At 42.7% G+C, this 25,411-nt stretch overlaps 1 protein-coding gene across 1 annotated transcript in view; it reads right to left on the reverse strand.

The window, feature by feature from the left end:
• Positions 1–6,367: 6,367 nt before the first annotated feature.
• The window catches only part of TGS1 (trimethylguanosine synthase 1), a 37,463-nt gene continuing 18,419 nt past the window's right edge, over positions 6,368–25,411 (reverse strand). Inside the window, exons 10-13 of the mRNA XM_079902389.1 lie at positions 25,224–25,367; positions 21,359–21,575; positions 20,355–20,433; positions 6,368–8,544 (exon numbers count right to left, since the gene is read on the reverse strand). Of these exons, the coding sequence (XP_079758515.1) occupies positions 8,422–8,544; positions 20,355–20,433; positions 21,359–21,575; positions 25,224–25,367 (563 nt within the window). The 3' untranslated portion in view covers positions 6,368–8,421. The remainder of the gene's footprint in view (positions 8,545–20,354; positions 20,434–21,358; positions 21,576–25,223; positions 25,368–25,411) is intronic.

The raw sequence follows: 25,411 nt of genomic DNA on the forward strand, positions 1-25,411 counted from the left end.
TCTGCCCCGCCCAGATAGCCAGTCCCGAGAGAGAACACCATGCGAGGAGGGGCTTTTCAATGCAGACCAACCAACCCAGAGTCTACACCCCACCGCTCACAGTCAGGGCCCGTCGCCACCTGCCCTGATCACCAGGGCCAACTACCAGACAGCCAGGGCTGGCCCTGGCCCCAAGCCCTCTGACCTGATTCAAACTGGTGAATTGCAGTCTTCCAGTAATTCGCTCTCTTGCTTTGCAAAAATCACAGAGCCGTTGTGTTGGATGAGTTCATCCACACAGAGCATTTGGAACCGTTTCCGCCCACTGTGAGCCCTGCATTACTTTGTTTTACCACAGATGGAGTGAATCCTGTGGGGATGTGTCCCCGCCCCGAGGATGCCTCATGCTGACGGCAGGCACTTCCTCTAGTCGGTTCCCCGTGATAATCCAGGGCTGGGCTGGCAAATGGCTTGATGAGGAAGTGACACAGGTAAGGCCACAGTAAAAATTATAGCTGTAGGGGCTTCCCTGGTGGCGCAGTGGGTGAGAGTCCGCCTGCCGATGCAGGGGACGCGGGTTCGTGCCCCGGTCCGGGAAGATCCCACATGCCGCGGAGCGGCTGGGCCCGTGAGCCATGGCCGCTGCGCCTGCGCATCCGGAGCCTGTGCTCCGCAACGGGAGAGGCCACAACAGTGAGAGGCCCGCGTGTACCGCAATAAAAAAAAAAATTATAGCTGTATAATTATGTAATAAATACTACATACCTGTGACAATGTCTATTTATATATATATACTTTTGTATTGTGCTAAAAGATACAGTTCACCGTTTTAAAAAATGTATAGTTCAGTGGCATTAAGTGTTTTCACACGCTGTGGCGTCAACGCCACTCTCCTTCTCTAGAACTTTCTCATTATCCCCAACATACACTCCATTCCCACTGAACGATAACTCCCCATTCCTGCCCCCTCCCAGCCCCTGGCACCCACCCTTCTACTCTGTCTCTATGAATCTGCCCACTGTAGGGACCTCTCATAGGTGAAATCATACACAGTTTTACAGTCAGAAATGCAGCTGGGGCACCAGGAACTCTGCACGTGAGTGAGGAGTGCCCACATGCTCCACTACCTCTTCTTCGTTTCTCCCTTTTCTTCCTTTTCATTTTAAAAATACACCATCTTTGTTTTTTCACGTGGGGAGTAGGGTAGGGTACTCTGGGACAGGGAAACAGTGGCAAAGGAGAGGGATGACTGTCCTAAGAGAGGGAGAATGGGAGGTCATTACAGCATAGCAGTCACCCCTCTAAAGAAAGAGTAGTCAGGAGAAGAAGGCAGAAGCCCCTTCCCCTTTGGTGGGCCCCTCCATTTTCTCATTTATTTATTTATTGTGTTTTGTTTGTTTGTTTGTTTGCGGTACGCGGGCCTCTCACTGTCATGGCCTCTCTCGTTGCGGAGCACAGGCTCCGGACGCGCAGGCTCAGCGGCCATGGCTCACGGGCCCAGGCGCTCCGCGGCACGTGGGATCCTCCCGGACCGGGGCACGAACCCGTGTCCCCTGCATCGGCAGGCGGGCTCTCAACCACTGCGCCACGAGGGAAGCCCTCATTTATTGTTTTAATCATGTTTTTCTGGACTCTTTCCAGCTGACGGCAGAAGCAGTAGAGTCGCCCCAGCTAGTTGTTTTTTGGTCTTCGCTGCCGACAGGCACAGTCTCATGGATCAAGTCTCGACGGCCACTCTGTGTTAGGATGCTTTCAGTTGCAAGGAAACAAAGCTGATGCAGTTAACTCAGTACTAAGGTAGGGCTCATCGGCCATGTGGTTTCAGGTGCCTCTGGGCCCAGAGATGCTTGGCCGTGGTTTAGCCCTGGCAGTGAGATGGCTGCTCTACCCCGAGGGCTAGAGCTTCTTATTTATTGACATCTTCTCACTGATACACAGCAAGCCCTACGTTCCTGCTGATTGAAGTGACTTAGATTGTGTGTACACTTCTGATCCAGTTGCTGTGACAGGGCAGATGGGACTATACTGATTAGCTCTGGCTATGCAGGGCCCACCCTGAGAACAGGGCCGAGGGGCCGTCAACACAAACCATGGCAGGGAAATTCAGGACCCGTTAGGAATGACCGGTAGGTTGGTAGCCACTAATAATATCCTCTGTGATAGCGCATGGGTTATTGACACAAAGCCATGGACACTGTACTTCACAGAGCAATTTAGGGAATTTCAAGGCAGAGCTTAAATTAAAACACTCCAAGTCCACCTTGCCCTTATCATGGACTGACTTGTGTAGGGATTTTTAATTCAAGTGCTGACTTGAGACCCTTGACTCCACTTCAGGAACTGAGTGTTGGTTCTGGGTTTAAAAGACCCAGATTGGAGTTCCTCAGATTCCATTCCCCTGCTTCTGCAGAAGGCGCTAAAGTTGAACAGCCAGTGAATGAGGGAACTATTTTATCCTCACAGCCTAGCATTGGCTATTACTATTTTTAAACTGCTAACTGATGAGCTGTAAACTGTCATCTTAAGCCTGCACTGATTGGTGCTATGAAGCCCCAAAGTCTAGCAGTCCCTGGCACTCTTATTTGTTTAATAAATGATAATTAGGGAATAAATCTGTTTTTTGTGTTTGCATACTATTTGCATTTCCTCATGTAAATTAACGTGCAGATGCTTTTTTTCTATTTATTTATTAGAAAAATCATTTAAAGAAATGAATTTGAATGAAGAAAGCATATGTCTTAAAACAGAGTTAATGGTTCTCCTGTCCCTTAGAAGGGGTTTCCCAGAATGCAGGTCCACGTCTCTTGGAATCATTACCTCCCAGGGAGAGGCTATCAGGCATGAAAGAATTCAAATTCATCCAAGATCCACAGGCAGTCTAGGCTCAGGAACAAGTGGCTGACACAGTTACAACAAAAACCTTCAGTGCATACATTTACTATTTTTAATCTCAGTTATATAATTCTTAATTATCTAAAGGATTAAAAAAGTCTTGAATATACTTCAGTTGGGCCAATCAAACAAGAACAATGTTAATTTAGGACTTGCTGAGTACTTGCTTATCTGAAATACTGTAAAAGACTGATCTCTGTGTTTCTAGTTGGAAGGAGGAAGACTTTCACAGTGTCATGTCCTGTGCTGACAAATGCAAGTCTAGTCATCTCACTTTCCAGCTTAAAGTCCTCTGGCTCCCTGTCACCTAAGGATGAAATCTATAAATTCCTAAGCATTTTAGAATGAATTATAAGTTGCCGAAGCCTCACAATGGGAAAGAAGTGTTCTTTTTGTTCTCCAGAAATCTAGATCTGCACTGTTGAGGCAGGCGCCACTAGCAACCAGCCACGTGGCTACCGAATGCTTGAAGTGTAGCTGGTACAGACTGAGATGTACTCTAAGTTTAAAATACACGCTGCATGTTGAAAACTTAGTAAGAAAAAAGGTAAACTGTCTCATTAATTTTTTATATCATTTACAAGTTCAAATAATATTTTCAATATAGTTAAACATACTATTAAAGTTAACTTCACCTGTTTGTTTCTACCTTTTATTTATTTATTTTTGTTTTTTGAGGAATTTGTAATCTAGGTTTTTTTGGAATATAATTGCTTTTAAAAAAATTAATTTATTTTTGGCTGTGTTGGGTCTTCGTTGCTGCGCATGGGCTTTCTCTAGTTGCGGCCAGCGCGGGCTACTCTTGGTTGCGGTGTGTGGGCTTCTCATTGCGGCAGCTTCTCTTGTTGCGGAGCACGGGCTCCAGGCGTGCAGGCTTCAGTAGTTGTGGCACACGGGCTCAGTAGTTGTGGCGCACGGGCTTAGTTGCTCCACGGCATGTGGGATCTTCCCGGACCAGGGCTCGAACCCGCATCCCCTGCATTGGCAGGCGGATTCTTAACCACCGCGCCACTGGGGAAGCCCTGGAGTATAATCGCTTTATAATGTTGTGTCCGTTCCTACTGTGCAGCAAAGTGAATCAGCTATATGTATACATATATCCCCTCTTCCCTGGATTTCCTCCCCATTGAGGTCATCACAGACACTGCGTAAAGCTCCCTGTGCTCTACAGCAGGTTCTCATTAGTTACCTGTTTTACACATAGTGGTGCGAGTATGTCAACCCCCATCTCCCAATCCACCCCACCCCGCTTTTGTTTCTTCTTCTCAACGTGGCTGCTAGAAAGTTTACAGTTACACTTGTGGCTCGTATATTTCTACTGAGCATGTATCTATCCACATGTGCCTCTAGATGATTCCCACCGATATTCTCCAGCATTTCCACTAGGCACCTTGCTTGGTCACAGAACGCCTTCCCCATTCAAAGCTGGGGAATTAACCCACTTCTCTGGTGCAGAAAAAAGACGGGTGTGTCTTACAGGGACTCTGGGAGCTGAGCGCCCATCGGGAGGAGCGAGTGAGCGGTGACGCCCTGCGGGCTCTGCTTCCTACACCTCTCAGGTCTGCCTCTCCCCGCGGCCCTCACTCACGGCCCGGGTGCACATCACTGCCTGTGGGAGAAGCCTCCTGCCCGGGACCACGGAGCGCACTGAGGCGGCCTGCGAACGCGCACGGCAAACATCGCACAAGAGCACGCTTCTGGCAGTGCCTGTGCTCTGCCGCCGACAGAAACTTAGTTGTTTTCATGCACCATTCCAGTTGCTGCCGCTCCTTGAGAGGCCGTTTACATGCATCACTGCTCGGAAGCTGCGGTCGCTGGTACCCAGCGTGTCAAGAATCGAGGCCCGCGCTGTTTTCGGAGAGCAGCCTGCGCGCCCTCGCTCGGCACAGGACGCTGGCTCACTCTTCAGCAGCTTCTCCAGGAGTCTGACATTCGCCGAAGCCTAAACATACTCGTCATTCTTTTGCCTTCGCGCCTTCTAGATGCTGTTTCCTTTCTTGGAATGTCTTGTCCCAACTGGTTAACCTGGAAAACTCCTGTGTGTCCCCCTGCTGTCCAGAGGGCGGCCTTTCACGGCACAGCAAGCAGGCCACGTCACACTTGCCAGCTCCCCGAGGGACGGAATGGCTCTTCGTCGTCCTTACGCTCACGATCCATTCCACTGCTTCTCAGGTACGTAGCATTTAGAAAGTAAGTGGATGAACTTTGAAAATATTAATACATAAAGGCATGGTGATCTTTCATTTATGGCGGTATTTGAAATTCTTTTTCAAATAAATTTTGTTTTAAAAAATTAGCTGAGTTAATAAAGAACTAACAGCACATACTGACACAGATGCGGCAGCAGCATCATGGTAGCAGACAACTGTCTGCAGGTTGGGAAGCATTGGCCGGGCTAAAGGCTTGCCTCTGGCTGGTTAGGATGTGACCTAACCCCTAGGGCTACGGGAGCATTTCATGTTGCCTTAGATCCCTCTGCTATTTCCTCCAGAATTGTCTGGGTCCATTTATGAAGAGTCTGAGATAAGATATTCACATTTGGGAAGAAGAGTGAACAGTGTATGAAAATTTTTTGGGCTAGTTTTTCAACCTTTTTATGACAGTAATTACTAAAAAATGAAAAGTTAAAGAATGAAAGCAATGCAACTAAGGAGCCCGCCTGCCACAACTGAGACCCGATGCAACCAAATAAATAAACATGAAAGAAAAAAAAGGAATGAAAGCAAATACGAGAAAATGTACTAACTTTATATCAATAAACCATGAACCAACATCTAAGTAAATGGATGTTTTCCAGGGAATTATAAGTTAAAAAAAAAAACTTATCAAGACATTTTTTAAAAACCCGAATGAAAAGATTAATGTTATTTAGCACACACAAAAAATAAAACCCTTTCCAGAGCATTCTGCCTGAATAGTCTAACTCTGACACCAAAACCAAGCAAGGTGCACAAAAGACAAACATAAACAAGACAAAACAAAGTAAACTCTTCAAGTGAAATCCAGTAGTGAGCTAAAATAATACTTTATGATAGAGCAGGATTTAAAGATAAAATGCAGATATGGTTGAATAACTGGAAATTTCAGAAGTAATTTAGTACTTTATTAGATTAAATATGACCAAAAAACTCTAGAAAAGAAAAGCAGCATCTTTAATTTTAATGCAAGCTGCAATAACATTCAAAAGAAATGCTTCTAATCTTTCATTGTAAGATAAAAAGCAAGTAAAAAAATGCCATTATCATAACATTCCTGGCGTCCTAACCAATGCAATAGGAAGAGAATAAGAATGAAGAGGTATACACATTGGCAAAGAGAACGACTCAGGCAGATGTCGCGACTGCCTATTTAGAAAATCGAAGTGAAGTAACTGAAAAGCTATTAGAACCATTAAAAAGAGTTCTGTAAGGTGACTGCATGCAAGGAAGAAACTAAAAGCACTGTTGCATACATACAATACACCTGTTAGAAAATGTAACAACAAAAAAGACCCCACTCAAAATCAGACAAAAGGTGTGAAATACTTGGCAAAAAAATGTAAGATTTATACAATTAAAATGATGACGTTTTATTGAAAGACATAAAACAAATTAATGGAGAAGTGTTAGTTCACTTGATAGAAAATGATGTAGCAGTTAGCTATTCATTTGGTGACAACATGAGATGCCTAACACGTGCAATTTGGGTAATATATGAAAAATTGCTCACACCTTACTCGTAATAAGGACATGCAAATTAAAATAAGTTTATTGTTTATTCAGATTGGTAACAGTAAGAAGTGAAAAAATATGATATGTTTTTGAGGCTGTGGGGAAAACCGGCCCCTTTCATGCATAGCTAGTGAGAATATACATTTTTGGAGGACAACCTGACATGATACATTAAAGAAAAAAATAAGCATGAACTTTGACTTGAAAACTCCACTTCTAGGAATCTACTCTACTTAAAAATATACACCATAGTACTATCTGCAATTGCAAAAACTGGGAACAATGTAAGTGTTCAGAGTTGGGTAACGGTTAAAGAAATTCTCATAGATTTATATTATGTGATTGTTAGAAGATGTATACGTATTGATGTGGAAAAATTTGTAAGACATTAAATTAAAAACAAAACTCAAATGCCAAAATAATATAATCCAATCCCACCCCATCCCACTGTGTATGCACAAGCTTATACTGCAGAGAAGTGTGTTAAAGGATATACACCAAAGTGTCAATAGCGGTTGCCTTTGGGAAAAGGAGTGCAAGTGTGGGAGATGGGGATGGAGAGGAAGGGCTCAAGGCAGGGGCGGATGGTAAGGTGAGGGTGCTGTGTTCACTTTGTATTTAAACTGTTGGAATACATATTCACTTTTATAAAAATGTCTTTAAAAAGTTTTATAATTTAACAAGAAAATAAAACCGAGTTGGACTAGAACAGGATTTGGCTTCTCGGGAAGATTTTATTTGGACACGGGGGTTGCTTAGTAGATAAAGTTCTTTTGAGCACTACTAATCTGTAAATGAGTCATTTTACAAGTCAGCTATATCTGTGCCATTAGAGGGCAGGAATATTTTAACCTTGGTTAGGCTTCCTGTTCTACTTATACACGGTCACATATGTTCAGGAAGACAAATTAGTTTTAATGTTAACAATATACAAGAAAATGTATTGTGGAAAAAAGCATATGCATGAAAGTTAAATGACAAAAACTAAAAAATAATTGGTGATTTTGGAAATCTGCTTTTACCCTTCCATCTCCCACCCCAAGGGGCTAAGTGAGCATATTCTAGTGCTGAGGGCCACATATAGAGCTGTTAATGACCAACACTGCCATTATTTAAAAAGTGGTGACAAGTTTACGGGTTAGACACTAATCCTACCTGATGAAAAAGTATAAAAACGTAGAACATCGACAGATTTTGATGTTGCAAATTAAATAATAAGAAATAACTTCCATCCTTAATGATCAGTTCAATTGCTGCGGTATTGCAGGGCAATCAGGCAAACTTTGTAAAGTTTCAGGAGACTAAAGTTAGCACTGCTCCATTCTCCAACGAAGTTGTTTTTTATTTAACAGTTATTTTTTTCTAATACTTACTGGAAAATTTCCAGTTTATTTCAATCCACCAGCTCTATCCCAGCCAAAACCATGCTTAATATGCCCATATTATTACAAGATAAAGATCCCAGATCCCCTGTGGCGAAAGAGTCCCCTGTCCCTGAATTCTGACCTACTTTAAAAATGACTGAACACACCTTTTGGATGAACAGTTACGCAACACATATTCTTCTTCCTTTCACTGCCATTTTAATAGAAAAAGAATATAAACTTCTATATTACAAAATATATTTCACATTTTTTTCAATAGAAACTTAAGAAACACTAACTTTATAAAATAAATGGATGTTTAAAAGTAAATTCCGGATGGTACTGCATCAACGTGGGGAAAAAGTGTATTGGGGTACAAATACCCATTTGACTATGGGTACAAAGTATCAGTGAATACAGAGAAGAAATTCCAAGTGAATAGTGTTCTGACCGCTATGATCTTTTGGTCACCTCACTTATGATTCAGAGGCTGATCTGCGGATCAGTTTCCCAAAATAAGCAGTGATTGTCTTCAATCTATTATTAAGAAAGTTTTGTTCTATTTCCACTTGCCCTCCAGGCCCAGCCAAGGACGCCACCTAAAAAGGGAACAGAAGAAAGTCACACATACATAAGCATGGTTTCAAAAGAAATCTTTCCTTCAGATGCTTTATCAAATAATACAGCTCTGGCTTTTTATTTAAGTCTTTCAAACAAGGAGGCATCCCAAACGTTCACTGTTACTGTCCAGGTGGGTATTAATGCAGTACTTGGTGGCAGAAATACTCGTTTCAGACACTTTTGACATTACGGGTATGACCACAGTGCTATGTCATTGTATAAGACCTAATCTCTCCAGTGCCAGAAGTGACAGAACTTAGAGGAACGGAAAATCAACATATCGTTCCCAAATACCAGGTTTATTTATTAAAATGGAATACATCAGAGAGCAAGACAGACCCCGCCCGACTTTCATGGGAGCTCCAGCCTCCACCACCTCCACCTTTTACTTCTCTAGGCGGGTTCTGGTGCTGTTCTCCCAGCTTGTAGCACCTCCTCCGCCTGTTGCTCTTTTGTGTGTGTGTGTAGTTCTAAGTCTCCCACTCCCCCGTTTTTATTGTGGTTAAATACATCATTCTTTTTGAGGTCTACCGTAGACGGCGACTAACACGGTTATTTGGAAGCTGAAAGCACCGTCCCTCTCCACCCCCACAGACTTAACCTCAAAAGGATGCTTCAAATTAGCAATGCTTTGCCCGAAGTTCTTAGAAAAGTTTTGTTCTGGTCCAACATTTCTTCATCCAACCTCTCAGGTCTGTTACTAGCAAATATACTCCCTCCTTGCCCATGATTACATCACCAGAGACCAGTTTGCCAGGGCAGCAGTGAGGATGAAGTGGAAGGGAACGCATGGAAGCCCGGGGACTCAGAGAACTGAAGACACGGGGTGTTGGAGAGAGGGCTCCCCAGGTACCAGGGACCGGCACCAATGACAGAGACACCACCTCTGTAATTATGTCACTGTAACAGCCAAAACTGTAGCTGCGTAGTTTGCAAAGAGAGGTGTTGTTGGTCTAGTTTGGTTTGGAGGTGAGAGATCTAATCTCGGTGGTATTACACACGCTCCACCAGCATCGAGTGGAAGGTGAGATTTATTGTACATCACCAATGAGTATGTATTTTAAAGCATTTCAACTTCCTCTTAGAAAAACGTCACAGATACAGAAACAGGGAAGAAGCAAAGCTCATTCTATACTACACACTAGAAGAAAAAAAAAAGAGGCTGTCCCACTAAGGCAGTAACAATGTCAATTTCAACCCGGCCCACAAAGAGATGCAAAAGAGACAGCTGTGTTTTCACCAATAGGAACAGATGACAGCAGAAGTGAAACACAGTATCTGTTACAAGGATGAGCAGCTCACATACATCCCACTGTTTACTAATGAGGCATATAATTATTCAAGTAGAACTAGAGCAGCAATTCTTAGGAAGAAGTGTTTTATTTTCTATTTTGATATCTTTATGTCAGTCTGATTTTTCACAAGGAAGGGCAAAATGAAGAATCTGTCTTTAACCAATAAAAGGCGTTTTGACTAGTATATTTAAAATATAATTGTTTCACAGTAATTTTTCTATGAGTTAAGATATAACTTAAGTGCAGTATTTCTCCCATTCCTTTAAGTAGTGATTTATTTAAAGAAAGTGAGACTGGCAAGCAGAAGTTTTCTCTGGGGGTGGCGTTAGGGAAGGAGAGAGGAAGAGGAAGGAAAGGAGGAGAGAAGAGGTCGGGTGAAGAGAAGCACAGCAGAGCTGAAGCAGCAGCGAAAATCTGCCAGGACAGGGAGGGCAGAGAAAAGCAATCAGAGGCAAAGTTACATACCAGTTCTACCAATAATTTGCTCATCAGTATAGAAAGCCGTTAAGACAGGTTTGGCTTCCTACACCTAAAAAGCAGGAATACTACCCATCTCTGTAAAAAGAGCACCCTGTAAGCCATAAATAGAATTACAGTAAAACAAATCTCTGAGAAGGTAGGGTTGCCTGGACTTGGGTGCTTTGGATAGAAAAAGGAATGAAGACGTCTTACGTGGGAGTTTTTGAGGTCTATTATAAAATAGTTATTTATAAATTATTATATAAAATAAAATATCTTATTCAACAACTACTGAATAAATAGCTTAAGGGTTTTGGTTCTAGGCAGTGGAGTGTAGCAAAACAAAACGAAACAAAACAAAAACAACAAAAAAACCCAAAGAATGTTGCCTTCCTGGATCGTACATTCTAGCCGGGAGACTCAGATGATGGACAATTAAAACAAGTATTGAAAATGCCTATCTAGTGTTTAGAAAGAAACTTAAAAAAAACAACAAACTTAATATGTTACTTCAAGTGTTCTAATTAAAAATAATTTCTAACCTTAGCCTTTTTGCGTTTTCCTAATATTTTCACAAGTACATATATTTTCAAGGTTAGAATTCTAGAGTTGAAAGACTAAAAATTATGTAGTTCAAGCCATTAAATATTTTGTTTCAAGCAAACTTAATGCCATCAATTTCCAGCTCTCTTTATTTTTCACTAGCAGGTTTAACTGACAAAATGTCATCTGGTTTCTTCCCCTTTCTTAAAGTTTAATAAATTGAGAGAGAGAGAGAGAGAGAAAGAGAGGAAAGGGGAAAGGAGAAGGAGAGGGAGAGGAAGAGGAAGGAGGGAGGGAAGCCAGCAACTCTGGACGACACGCTACATTTTTGCTATTGTACTTAAATATACTAGATGTACCAAAAGAAATCACAGTTTGCTTGGGCTGGAACTAGAACTAAGGAATGAACTCTCATCAACTAGATTTCATGTCAGGCAATAAGGCTGTTCTTTGGGGACGGGGAAAAGAGAAATGGGTAAAGATCACAATACAGGTGATAACTAGTGAAATAAAAGGTACCGTGTAGAAGATTTAAGAGTTCAATAAAGATTCAAAATTGCACTTTTTAAAAAAAGCAAACTGATTTAAAGTAAAAATATATGGTAACTGAATTAGAGAAAATAATTTCTAAACTGGATCCTCATGGAAAAATATATAATAAATACTTTATTATAAGAAAGATACAGACCAATTAGAACACTGAAAAAAATGTCCTATTACTACACTGGAGAAGTGATTATTTCTGTAACATGTAAAATCTTGCTTAGAAGCAAATTACACCAAGTGAATAGGAAGAGTACTTTTTATGGGGCCTATAGAGCTCTGTCAATTACAGTGACATAAGCAAAAAGCATCTGAAATATTGGCTCTGACTAGAAACCTAATGACTGCTGTATAGTACAGGGAACTCTACTCAGTGCTCACTCTGTAATGACCTATATGGGAAAAGAATCTAAAGAAGAGTGGATATATGTATATGATTCCCTTTGCTGTACACCTGAAACTAACACAACATTGTAAATCAACTCTACTCCAATAAACATGAATTAAAAAAAAAGAAACCTAATGTCTAACAGACAAGTGTCTCACCCACAATTCCCTTTTGTCCTTAAGTTTCTTTTGTTACATCCAACTAATAACTTCACAAAAATAGAGGTTGGGCAAAAATATTTCTGATGAACAGTTCTCTGGGAAATAAAAGTATTTTTTTATCAATGGAAAACCAGGTAATACTCAAACTTATGCATATTTATTGAAATTAGTTCCATATCTCTGCACATGGTAAATAGAAGGGAGATTTCTATGCTTAAGTGAATAAATCTTATTTTTTATTCGAATGCTACCTCAGGTTCTCACAGACATTATTTCCTCTCTGTTTCTCTCTTCCTTCAAATATTTATTTGTTGATTAAGACAAATAAGATTTTGAAAAGCCATCACTGTCAACAGGAGCACACTGGTGGCATGTCAAAAAAATTCTCCTGGGCATCAAAAGCTCACCTACATGCACCTCTCAGGAGAAGGATATAATAACCAGAGTTCACTAAGCTTCGTCCCTCACCCGTTACCAGAACAGGTACTGGAAACAGGAAGACTGTTCTTACATTCAACAAGTTCTCTAAAGCACAACAGACTAGAGAACAAGGAAGCCCCTGGTTAACAGCACAGGACTTGTATACAGCTCTGTGTGTGGCATCCTTTATTGAAAAACTTATCCGGAGGAGGGAAGGAAATATAAGCTTAGGTTCAGAAGCATTTGAACCTTCTCAATTAGCCTTAGGAGGCCAGCTTCACAGGCCCCCCCCGCCAAGAAACAGAATGTACATGCCGTACAAGAATGAATAATACTGCTCTGACTGTCCAGCGGCAAACTTTCCAAGGGAAAGGCTGGCTGATAAACGTTACAAGCTGAACAGCTGTATCCTGAATTGCAACATGGGATTCAGCAGTGAATTTCACTAAGAACAGAGCTGGTCTAGAAACCTGGGTGCTGGTGGCTGGAAGAGAGAAGAGGATGCCCGTGGCAGATAAAGGTCGGCAGCAAGCTCTCATTCTGAGGTGAAGTGTTGGCCCCCTGTTGTCCGTCTCACCAGTCAGGAGTGAAACAACCGATTCCGCAAAAATTCTGATGCCCTTCGCTTCTCTTGTCACCTCAACTTCTGTCCACGGCTCCCGCTCTCATGGTGGCCAACTCTGTGACTGGTAACGAGGACCTTGTCAGCAGGAGACACGAAGGCACTAACTGCGCCACGAGAGAGACCAGCAAATGCCTCATGTGCCTCGTTCACGCGTCAGTGCGGGCAGGCCGACGACCTGGCTTGCTCGCTGCAGAGCTGTCACGAGGATCCAGTGGAACGCGCAGGGCACGCTGCAAACTCTAAGTACGAGTGCCACTGTGACAAGGCTCCTATGTTGCATCTAAATGCAGGGGACAGTCCTTTGCAGGATGAATGTAGTTCTGTAGGATGAGTGCCCTGAGTTTTAAAGGCTGGGCATTTTCAGGGAAAGCAGTTTCAGAGTTACTACTCGCACATGTACCAGAAGCGGAGTCTAGCTCTCAGCCCTCTTTCTGTCGTCTCCTGCTTCTGGGGTCCACACCTGGAGTTTAAGGGACCTCCAACTGTTGGGGTGATTTTATCACATTTTCCATATGGATACAGTTTTGGCTACATGAACGTGCTGCCATCAGACCAGATTTCTACTATGGAAATTTCATTTAGAGCAATTTGACCCAATTTCTTATCAAGCTTAATATTTAGAAACTAGTCAGGCCCCAATTTTCCTTTTATTGAATAAGCAGATTGCTATAATAGCTTAGAACTAATATTTGCAAAGAAATTAGTGGTAAACTTTTATTGTATTCAGCCAAAAATCAAACACTAAAAATGCTAATGAACCGAATTTTGTTATATTTAAAGTGTTTCCCCAAATAACAAAATTACCTAATAGTTTCCATAACTATAAATAGTTTTAACTATTCAAATGCATCTAATTGTACTCTTTTATATGGTAAGTTTTAGAAATGTTCCCTATACATAAGCCCTCCCTCCCTATCTCACAATAAACCATTAGAAGTGCGATGACTGTGACACTTCCTAGACACTGTGTGTTGGCTCTGATGGGAGCCTCAAGAATTCTGCTGACTAGAAATGTCTCTGCATTAAATCTAATGTCAATTTCTACACGTAAAGATACAACTTAAATAATCGCAGGATAAGTTTTACCTACAGTGTTGGGTTAATTTGTAAATATTTTCCTGTTCTATCAGGCAATGAAATAGGTGCGGTCTGGCCTGTTATGAAGCGTATCGGGGAAGTCATGGAAGGGTGGAGCATGCCTACTAGACAGGTGCCAGGAAGGCCCTGGCTAATTTTCTCAACACAGCCCTTAGGGATGATGCTGAGTGTTGCCCTGCCCTCTGTACTGGTATGAACAAGTTATAAGGAAAAGTAACTTAAATTAACTTGACTTGAAAAGTACAAAGGCTCTCACTTTTCTGAGTCATCACATTTTAAGAGTTACGAAATCAAACAAAGATAAGGATGAAAAAAACAAAAAACAAAAAAAACAAGGATTAGGAGGCACTATAACAAACTGACCAGGAGCCACTCCTCTCTCTGTTCCCAGGTCTGTCTGGGAGACAGGACACCTCCTGTTAGACGTTCCACCCGCAGGGCTTTCATACAAACACGGTGTCTGACAATCGTTGCCGTGTGGCTTCTTTGGGGAGACTATGCATTCTACTCTGCTCAAACCTCTATCCACATTGTATACATTTACCACTTAAAAGAGAAGATTCTCATGTTTGGAAAGCATGGTAAACCCAAAGCTAGTACCGGCTGCAAATCTATGGCTGTCAAAGGAAAGAAATGAAGGAAAACACAGCAAGATACAGGCGTCAAGCAGAAAATATACAATAATCCCGCTCTCCATCTACAGTGATTTCAATGAGTGAGATATACCTTGCCTCCAAAGAGCCTGAGTTTGACAGTGAGAGTCTGCATAACAAGGGACACATGTCCTGGAATGAACCCCAAACAGAGGAAGGGAATAAGAGACTGAGGAAAAAGGCGACCTGGAAAAATATTTTACTAGATCCTGAAAACAATGAGACTTGTTACTTATATGGAAAGATTATAAGATAACTTATATTTGTATTGACTCCACAGTCAGCTTAACTACCCTAAACATAAATGTTATCCAGAGTACAGATCTCCCTGGATGGGAACTTAACTGTTCTCTATAGGCATTTCTATGAGAAGAATGTAGGCTGAGTCTCAAACAGCAGAGATTCGTAAACTTTTAGAACCCAACATCCCATTTGTCAGTTCAGGTGGCTGTGATCTTCTAAACGCTCCTCTGCTCCTCTGCTCTGTCTAAATCTTGGAGCACCGCCTCTTCTCTCATTTAAAAAATCCTACATATGGATAGGTTGTCTTCATTTTATTACAAAAAGAAAAGGTGATCTCCCACTGTAATTTGATCTAAATTCAATACCAATATAATGTGCTTGAAACCTTCAGTTTTCTTTTTGACTTGTATTATTCTCTAGTGTCGTTACTCCCTCTAGAGGTAGAAAATGTGAATGCACTACAAACCAGAATTCTGGCGGGGGTGTGAAGTAAACCAAAACGAAGGGAAAAAGTTAACTTTCTCCTTGGGCAAGTGTTAATTTAACTAGAAAAAAATGTGCTCGCTTGAACTTTCGCAAAAAATAGTGAATTTCCTATTGTCATTCAAGTACCCAAATATGCCCATCTAATGTTTAATATAAGGATCATCTAGCCTTTCATGAGACTAGTTAGGATGCATGATATCTTTTTTCTTTTTAAATTTTTTTTCTTTTCTTGATGCATAATATTTACATACGAGAAAAAGAGAATGATGGAATAGGCTCAGCCTTATCTGGGAATCTAGAACGCAGATCTGAGTCACATGAGTAGCAGATATTAGGTTTAACATTCAATTTGATATAAAAATGCAAAAAGCAAGGGGATAGAGCTTTGTCTTTTGTCTTGTAACAGCACAAAGTATTTGAGAGACCTAATGTTTAGATGCAATGGCTCATGGGTAGACAACAGGCAGCAAGATCTAAGAGCAGCCCCTGCTAACTCAGAGCAGGGGCTCAGACTCGTTAATTCTATTTCCTTTTCTTTTAACCCAGAGAATCTCAGCTCTGGCAGCACATGACAATCACGTGGGGGGTTTTAAAAGATTATGCTTGGGTCTCATCCCAGAAAATAAATTAGAGACAACCTTTCTCAGTAGACCTGAGTCTCAGTAGTTTAAAAAAGCTACTCAGCTGTGACTGTAAAACTCTTAGAAGAAAACACAGGGGAAAATCTTCAAGACATTGCATTTGGCAATAATTTCTTGGATATGACATCAAAAGCACAGGCAACACACAAAAAAATCAGATAAGCTGAACTTCATCAAAATTAAAAACTTTCGTGCAGCAGAGAGCACTATTAAGGGAGTAAAGAGGGAGTTCCCTGGCGGTCCAGTGGTTAGGACTCCGCACTTTCACTGCCGAGGGTGGGGGTTCGATCCCTCGTCGGGGAACTAAGATCCCACAAGCTGCTCAGCGTGGCCAAAAAAAAAGTAAAGAGGCAACCCATGGGATGAGAGAAAATACTGGCGAAGCATATAGCCGATAATGGATTAATACTCAGAAGATACACACATGAAAAGATGGTCAACATCACTTGTCCTTAGGAAAATGCAAGTCAAAAGCACAATGAGATACCACTTCACGCCCATTAGGATGGCTATTACCGAACAACAACAACAAACAGAAAGTAACAAATGTTACTGAGATTGTGGAGAAATCAGAACTCTTGGGAACTGCTGGTGGGAATGTAAAACCGTTCAGCTGCTGTGGAGAACAGTCAGGTGATTCCTCAAAAACCTAAAACTAGAATTACCATGTGATCCAGCAATTCCACTTCTGAATCTATAACCAAGTGAACTGAGTGCAGGGACTTGACTAGATATCTGTACACCCATGTTCACAGCAGCCTTATCCACAGTCAAAAGGTGGACCATGGACCCTAAATGTCCGTGGACGGATGAATGGCTAAACGAAATGCAGTGTACGCTGACAACAGAATGCTACTTAGCCTTAAAAATAAAGGAAATTCTGACACGTGTTATAACATGGATGAACCTTAAGGACATTACACTGAGTGAAGTAAGCCAGACACAAAAGGACAGATATTGGACGATTCCACACACATGAGCTATGTAAGTATGAGGTATGCATGAGTAGTCAAATTTATAGACTCAGAGTAGAATGGTGGGTGTCAGGGGCAGGCAGTGGAGGGATGGGCAGTTAGAGTATAATGGGTGCAGAGTTGCAGCTTCAGCAGATGAAAAGGTCCTGAGACGGACGGCGGTGATGGCTGTACAACAACATGAATGTATTTAACACCAGGGACTGTGTGCTTAAAAATGACTTACGGTAGGGCTTCCCTGGTGGCGCAGTGGTTGACAGTCCGCCTGCCCATGCAGGGGACGTGGGTTCGTGCCCTGGTCCGGGAAGATCCCACATGCCGCGGAGCGGCTGGGCCCGTGAGCCATGGCTGCTGAGCCTGTGCGTCCGGAGCCTGTGCTCCGCAACGGGAGAGGCCACAACAGTGAGAGGCCCGCGTACCGCAAAAAAAAAAAAAATGACTTACGGTAAATTTTATCATGTATATTTTACCACAATTAAAAAAACAAAAAAGCCACTCAGGTGATTTAATTTGCAGCCAGATCTGAGAGAGACCCAGTGTTCCAAAGACTAAGCAGATGAACCAAAGACGGGAAAGTGTAACACATTAAAATAAGAGTACATCCAATACAAGTAAGTATTACTGCTTTCTGAGAGGAGGAAGAGAAAAAAAATCTATAATCTGGGATGTGTGTTTATAAATTAAATCCTGTCATTTTACAAAAAAAAAACACATATTTTTTTTGGGGGGAGCCGTGCCGCACAGCTTGCGGGACCTTAGCTCCCCGACCAGGGATCGAACCCGCGCCCCCTGCATTGGAAGCGCAGAGCCCTAACCAGCGGACCGCCAGGGAAGCCCCCATTTTACAAATATCAAAGCTGTCTATTCTCTCCTCTAGAGAAAGCATGACATCTTTACCTATTGGTCCTCTTCAGAATCTTAGTAATGTTTACATTCTTTCCACGATAACTTTATGACAGGATCTTCTAAGTAACAGACACACGACTTTTTGAGGGTTTATGGGCTAGACGCACTGTGAAAAATGCTTTATCCCTTATTTCATTTGTTCTTCAAAACCACCACCAACAAGTGGCAGGGCTGAGACGAAACTCGGGTCTGACTCTCAGCGCCTCTTTTTCCAGCCCATCACCGGAACATTAGCCACATACTCCCACTTCTGCGTCACTGATGTTCTGGCCACACCTTCTCCTCCACTCCTCCAGCCAAGTCTGCTTTAGCTTAAAGTCTGGTTTATCCGCTGTATGTATCATCCCGGGCCTTCCCTGAAGCCATCCGGCAGAAAGCCAGCGTTTTAATCTCTGCCTTGCTTAGGAGAAGGCTGCGCTATCACTAGCTTGTAATCCGGAGAAGGTGCTGAACTAGCGCGCCTGCTGGCTCTTGTAAGACAGGTCTGGAGACACAACAGAGGGAAACCACCAAACAAAAGAAACCTGTGGAGAGACCTGGGGTGGCTCGAGAGAGAGAGGGAGGGAGGGAGGGAGGGAGGGAGAGAGAGAGAGAGAGAGGGAACTTGCGTAGGACGGAGGGCAGTGCCTCTGGCCGGGGGCAGGAGGCAGTGGCTGTGGGAATTGAAAACAGGAGGGAGGAACACAAGGAACGTGAAATTCTGCTCTCGCTCTTCCCCGCCCATCGCCGTGGCCTCGGCTCAACAGCGTCTGTGCCGCGCCTGCAGAGCTATAGCTGGAAAGCGAGGGCGGCTGAAGAGAAGCTCTGACGTGAGAAGCTGCGAGAAGCAGGTGGGGACCCGGCCCTGCAGCTGCCCTCTCCCACCCTGCTCTCCAGACATCCTCGGGCTGATGCCGGACACTCTGTGGTGAAGGAGTACAGCCTTCAATCGCTGCTTTTGCCCAGCCTCCTCCCCAACTGCAGTCCTGAGCTGGCGGGTTAGCAACCCCAGAGCTCACCCACCGCCACCCCTGCAGGTGGCCACTGGGGTCCACACAGCCTTAGATAGCGGTTCGCAACCCAGGATGCACATCAGCATGACCCAGGAAGCTTAAGAAACTGGTTAGATCGATTTCGGGGATGGGTCTCGGAGAGTCAGTTTTTTACAAATGCCCAATGATTCTAAAGGGCAGCGAGGTCTGACACTCACTGGATTCTGGCCTGGCCTTTCTCCTTCTGCGTTACTCGAGAATAGCCAATAGGCACTAAGACAAGACATCTGAGGACCACGAGTGCTTCATGGAAGAAAAGCAAACAGGCCTAGAAATTATATCAAACGCAGAAAGGATAAAAAAGATTCATGATTTAAACTTCTTACAATAATAAAAATATTCGAGTGCAAAAGAAGAAAACAGAACACAACGCAGAAACATTAGGTGTAAAGAATATAAAAAACACAATAGATGGGATAGAGAGAATTTATATATGTGAGGAATGAAGACCAGACTGAGGTAATCTCCCAGAAGGAAAAAGGAGACAAAACACCAGAAAATACAGTTATGGGAGACTGAGATCCACGTAACAGATGTCCCGAAAAAGGAAAAAAGATGGTGAGAACATAGTTGAACAGATAATGGAGATAATGTCTCCAGAACAAAGCATGAACAAAGCTCAGTGACAGAGCTGGCTCTCAAGTACCAAACGGGAGAGAAAGGAGAAACCAGCGCCCAGCAGCACCGGAGTAAATTGAAATATCAAAGGCAAAAGGTTTTCAGTAGAATGCTTCGCACAAAGCAGACATGTAATGAGCGCTTATAAAAAACACCAACAAAAGCATGAAATAAAGACATCATCAAATCTTTGTGAGGCAGTTATTATTCTAGGGAAAAAACCCAACATGTTTAAAATAAATGTTCATGATAAGAACGCAACAAGGACATCTGAATGTTAGTCAAGTGTCCTATGGTTAAAACTGTTCCTGGACACGTGGAGGTTTTATTTGTCTGTGGATTTCTATCTAGGCTGCCATTCTGAGGAATACCTAAAACCTGTTCTCAAGGTAGGCTGCAGTAAAGAGATCTCGGCTAGGCTAGGCGTGCACATGTGAAACACAACACATTCATCCTTTCAGGACACGGAATGAAAAGCCCAGAGTGCTCTGTTTATGTTTATGCAGGCCAGGAGCCGTGGAGACGAACAGGATGAAACAGGCATGGACTTAACTGCTAAGCACTTCCAGTTTTCTAATTAGTCAAAAAGCCAGGGACTTCTCATGAACATGTTCTCAAGTAAAGAAAGACCCTGTATCTTTTTCGGTCCAATCTCTGTAACAGTCACACAAGAGGCTCATAGAAGTTCTTCAGTAATGGCTTACCTGGTCGATATTAGCATTTCTTGGAAGAAAATAAATGATATTATTCGTGATCTTCTGGGAAAGTCTGAAAATTTCAAAGGTGGACAGTAGTTAAGGAAAAGTAACAAAAACAGTAGTTAATTTCTGATCAGAGATATAGTCTTCACTTACTACATCATAACCCAAATGTACTCCGACATGTAACAACACCCTCTAATGGGACCTAAAAGAGAATGAAGTAGCATGCTGTCCCTGATGGGTCAGGGATTAGAGGTTAAATCTATTTATTCAATTATCCTAGTGGTAGGAAACCAAGAGCCGGAGACACACACTCTTTCTTTTGGCCATTTCCTGGGTTTTGTGACAACAGGAAGAATAGGAAAGCACAATACCCCCCTTTCTAGTAAAGAGTAAAGACAAGTAACTCTGTCCACTGTATTTTTCTAAATTTTACTTAGCAATTTAAAACACAATTCCTGTTAGAGTCATACCTGACTCCTTTGGGGAGTAGAGGTAGAGAAAGGGACAAATAAGAAATGGTGTTCTTTATGAAACAAGGGTTTGCTTCAGCGTCCTGGAAGAGTAACAGGGAAACTTTGGAGACACAGAGGATTCAAGTCAGTGTGAGCTGAAGAAAAGTTAGGGGATAGTCACCCAGACTCTAGGGACAGGTCTTGAGGAAACCCCCATTTCCAGACAATAATTCCACGCAATTAATGCCTTTTAGTTCTTGTTTTGTAATGGTACAACTGGAGAGCAACCAATGGAAACATAACCTCGCAGTTACATAAATACAACGTAACTTTTGGAGATCACTCACCAGTTAATTTTTATGCAAAACAAACTGGAATCTATCAAGTGCTATCAGCTGCTAGCTCTCCTCTTCACTAATGTCTTACACACACACACACACACACACACACACACACACACACACACACACACACACACACACACACACACACACACACCCTTCCTCTCCACAACCACTGCTTGAGGAAACTCTAAGGGCTTCCGAAGGATATCCATCAGGGGACATCATGGTGCTGATGTCAAAGATCTCGGCGGTGGCGTAGTCTGGTCCTCCCCAAGGCGGGCTGAGAAACACGACGTCAGCCTTTAAATGAGAAGCCAGCTGCAGGAAGTCTCCACAGATGAACTCAATCTTGTCCGCTACCCCGTAAATTTCTGCATTATGGCGAGCGAGATCGATCTTAACAGGATCAATATCAACGGCGATCACTAAAGTGGGAACAAGAAAGATGAGTTAAATGATGCTGATTATTGGTTATATAGACTAGTTCATCTTCTGAGCAGTCGGTTTATTTTCTGTGCAAGACCCTTTTTAAAAGACTTTTTAAAGGGAGGTTAGGCCATATATATGAGAGAAAGAATTAAACACTTTGATCACAACTAGAAAGATTCACTTGTGTGGTACCAAGAAAATGTGACTGAAGGGTGTGGCCTTCAGAGCTGCCTCAGTCAGTCAGCCCACTGGGCCGAGGCAAGTAGTGACGGTGGCCACCCAGCACCCACTGAACCCCGTCTGTGGTCAACACCGTGCCCTGTGCTGTGGACAGCCGAGCGGCAAACCCTTGGGAAGGCGATGGCTGCATGGAAAGCCTATAAAAGATTTCAGATAAGACCAATTTCCTCAAAATGAGGCAACTTCCAAAGGAAGCCAAACTTGACAACTTCTACTGAAAGGCAAAATAAAACACATTCTGACAAACCGATATAGCCAACTTATGAAGAAGAGATGTAAAAACATCTGCTGGTGACGTGTAATGAGACATTTTAGGTAGAGGGAACAGATGTTATGTTTTCACCACACGGGCTTTCATTTAATTTATTGCAATTTCGTAATTAGCAACACAAACCTAAGTTAATTCTGGCGCACTCGTGTCTTGCAGTAAATTACTCAGGTGCATCTGTACGTGCACCAGGATGTTAGTGGCAATATTTTATACCTGCAAGGGCTAAGTGGAATCCTGATACATACACCATGGTTGTCAAGGAAACAACTGCATTCCAGAAAATACTGGTTTCAAAATTTGTTAATGCTTTTGAGAAATAATGCACTAAATAAATCACTTGAACAGTGAATACAAGCACCAGTCATGTTGCAAAATCATGCATCTGCAACACTTTTTTCTGTTCTAAAAAAAAAATTCATATTTATAAAAGAGAAAAATGTCCTTTTTAAGCTGCTTAATCTGCTACATTTATAGTATAGAGACAGATGCAAAGATATACTGACAATAGCAAAAATTCAACAGAAAAAAATGACTTTCAACACCAAATGTATTCAGTTAGTTGTCAAGTTTTCATCTGCGCTCCCCTCGGAGGCCGTCTTTGTTGTCAGGCCTAAGAGAGTGCAAGCAACTTAATCTAGCACGTGAAGGAAGTGCTGACAGATGTTGGTAGATACGACGTAGAACTGTGCTGTCCGATGATGGTGGCCACTAGCCACATGCGGGTATTACCTTTAAGTCGATGCCAATTAAATACTATTAAGAATTTAGCTCCTCAGTCACGCAGCCAAATTTCAATTGCTCGATGGCCACATGTGGCTAGTGGCTACCATGCTGGGCAGTGCAGATACATTCCCATCATTACGGAAGTCCTAATGGGCAGACCTGATACAGAGCCACTGGAATTCATATAAAGGGGGAAAAAAACTTTAACAGCAAAATGCAAACTCTGGGAATTCTCTAACCATTCAGTTGAGAACCTGCATAGACAGCAGCTATGTGGGTGGAAATCGGTCTGACACAAAGGGATCGTGCCAACCGCACACGCCATTTTCTCATGTGTATGCACATGCGCGCATGGGTACAGCTGACCCTTGAACAACACGGGTTGCAACTGCACAGGTCCACTTATAGGTGGGTTGCTCTTACTAGACGTGTAGGACAGGACCACGTGATCTGCGGGGGGTTGAATCTGCGGATGCAGAACGTCAGGTACAGAGAGCCGACCATGTTACGCTCGGATCTCTGACGTGGGGGCGTGCAGCGTCAGTGCCCCTAAGCCCTGCATTGTTCAAGGGTCAAGTGTGTGTGTGTGTGTGTGTGTGTGTGTGTAAAGAGTAATTGATTACATGCATATGTGTGTACACACACACACACACACACACACACACACAACTGTACTTTGAACTCCCTGCCCCAGTGGAGTCAGCTCGCCCACACTAGGGCAGCACCCACCACGACTGTCAGAGCATCTGTGAGCTCCTACTGCTTCGGGTAGAAGGTCCCGGGACAGCACGCTGTGAGCACACTGAGGACTCCTGAGCTTCCGGCTCACAGGCTGCACCCGGCAGGGGTGGAGTCTGGGTGTGCCTCCTTTTCTTCCCAGGGGCTGGAGATCTGCAGGTGTGAGTGATGGGGCTGTGATGGAGTCGGGCAGAAGCGGTCTTCTTTAGCTTGGGACCCACATTAGACATTTTCTTTTACCAAATGTGCACTAAGCTACAGAGGGCCTTGGCAACAGATCTGTATTCGTAGAAATACAAAACTACAATATGGACTGTTTCTGTAATATTCTGAAACAATTTCCAGATCTATCTGCTGTTTTATCAGAGGGTAGATATTTTAATTCATGTTACAGTACAATGCCAAATGAAGACAGATTTTACAACTTTTGAGGAAAATATCATTTCCATGCAATAAACACTGATTTGAGCTCATAGGAATGGCTTATCTGGCAAAGGCAGAGAAGAACTTTAAGAGAAAGTAGTAAATTCAGGAAAAACAAGAAAGTAACTACTATTCCAGTAAATGTGAAAACAGCTTTCATCCAGTCTCTCAGGAGACCACACACAGACAGCAAAGGTCACGATGCTCCGGAGCACCGGAGTGACTGCATGAGGCCACAGTCCATCAGCACTGGTCTTAAAATCAATGTGGAGCTGCCTTTCATCATTTCCTAGCTCCTATATTATGCTTTCCAGAATCGTATGTTTTCCTAGTTAACATAAAGGACTTTATATAAATCAATAAGACAACTGAAATCTACTGAAATGGGAGCTTTATATATAAAGACATTGGTGAAAAAAAGCATCTTCAGAGTATGACTTAACAGCTGCTATCTCTAAAATATCACATTATACTACATTTCAAAAAGAACTGAGAAAGAAAGGGGATATCAGATACAGAGAAAGCCAAGTAAAAGCCCTGGCTTCCCGACTCTGCTAAGTCAATTTGGGCAGACTGTCCAGTTTCATAAAGCCTTCTTTCCCCTGGGAACAGCACATGTTCTGCCTACTTGACACAGCTCTTGGCAGATATATACTGATACATCAGTAGTTTAACAGAGGTTTTCTTTCTTGTGATTCTGAAGTCAAACAACCATGAGGACAGTCCAATATTTAAAAGGTTCTTAGTGTCTTAGGATGTCAGAGCTGAAAGGTATCACAGAGGTTCTCTCAATTTAATGTCTCCTTGCAGTTAAGGCTAAAGGATGTCCAAGGTCAGCCAGATGGTGAGGGGCAGAGCTGGGAGTCCCTGCCTACTCTTCTCTTCTTCCAAAGAACAGTCTCCCATTTTCATATTTTTAGTTTTCTGTAATATGCTATAATCTCGGCTCCGCCGAGCTGTGTCTGTGTGATCTTGGGCAAGTTGCTTCATCGTTTATTTCTTGGTTTATTTGTGAAACACAGATAGTAGTAAAAGAGACATGTCACAAGATCGCTGACTAAATAAATACATACTAAGCACTTAAACCAGTACACAAAGTGCATGCTTAATATATGTTAACTATTATTGTTAAATATTTGCCATTAAATTATCAATGATTAAATCTCAGTAGAGATAGGCTGAAGCAAAATGAAGCCTTTACTCAATAAAGCGAAATTAATTAATGAGTAAACTGCTGATGACCACTTACCTCTCTTTCCTGTTAAGGCAAACTGAATGGTATTTCCTCCAACTCCACAAAACGCGTCGACTACGGTGTCACACTGGAAGGACTGGCTGACCCTGCCGGCGATGTGCTCAGCGATCTTCTCGGGTGTAACTGAAAACCAGCCCTCTGCGAAGGGAGGGGGTTTCTGTTATGACATTCGGTGGCAAGAA

This window comes from Stenella coeruleoalba (assembly GCF_951394435.1).
Source record: "Stenella coeruleoalba genome assembly, chromosome: 17".
Classification (NCBI taxonomy): Eukaryota; Metazoa; Chordata; class Mammalia; order Artiodactyla; family Delphinidae; genus Stenella; species Stenella coeruleoalba.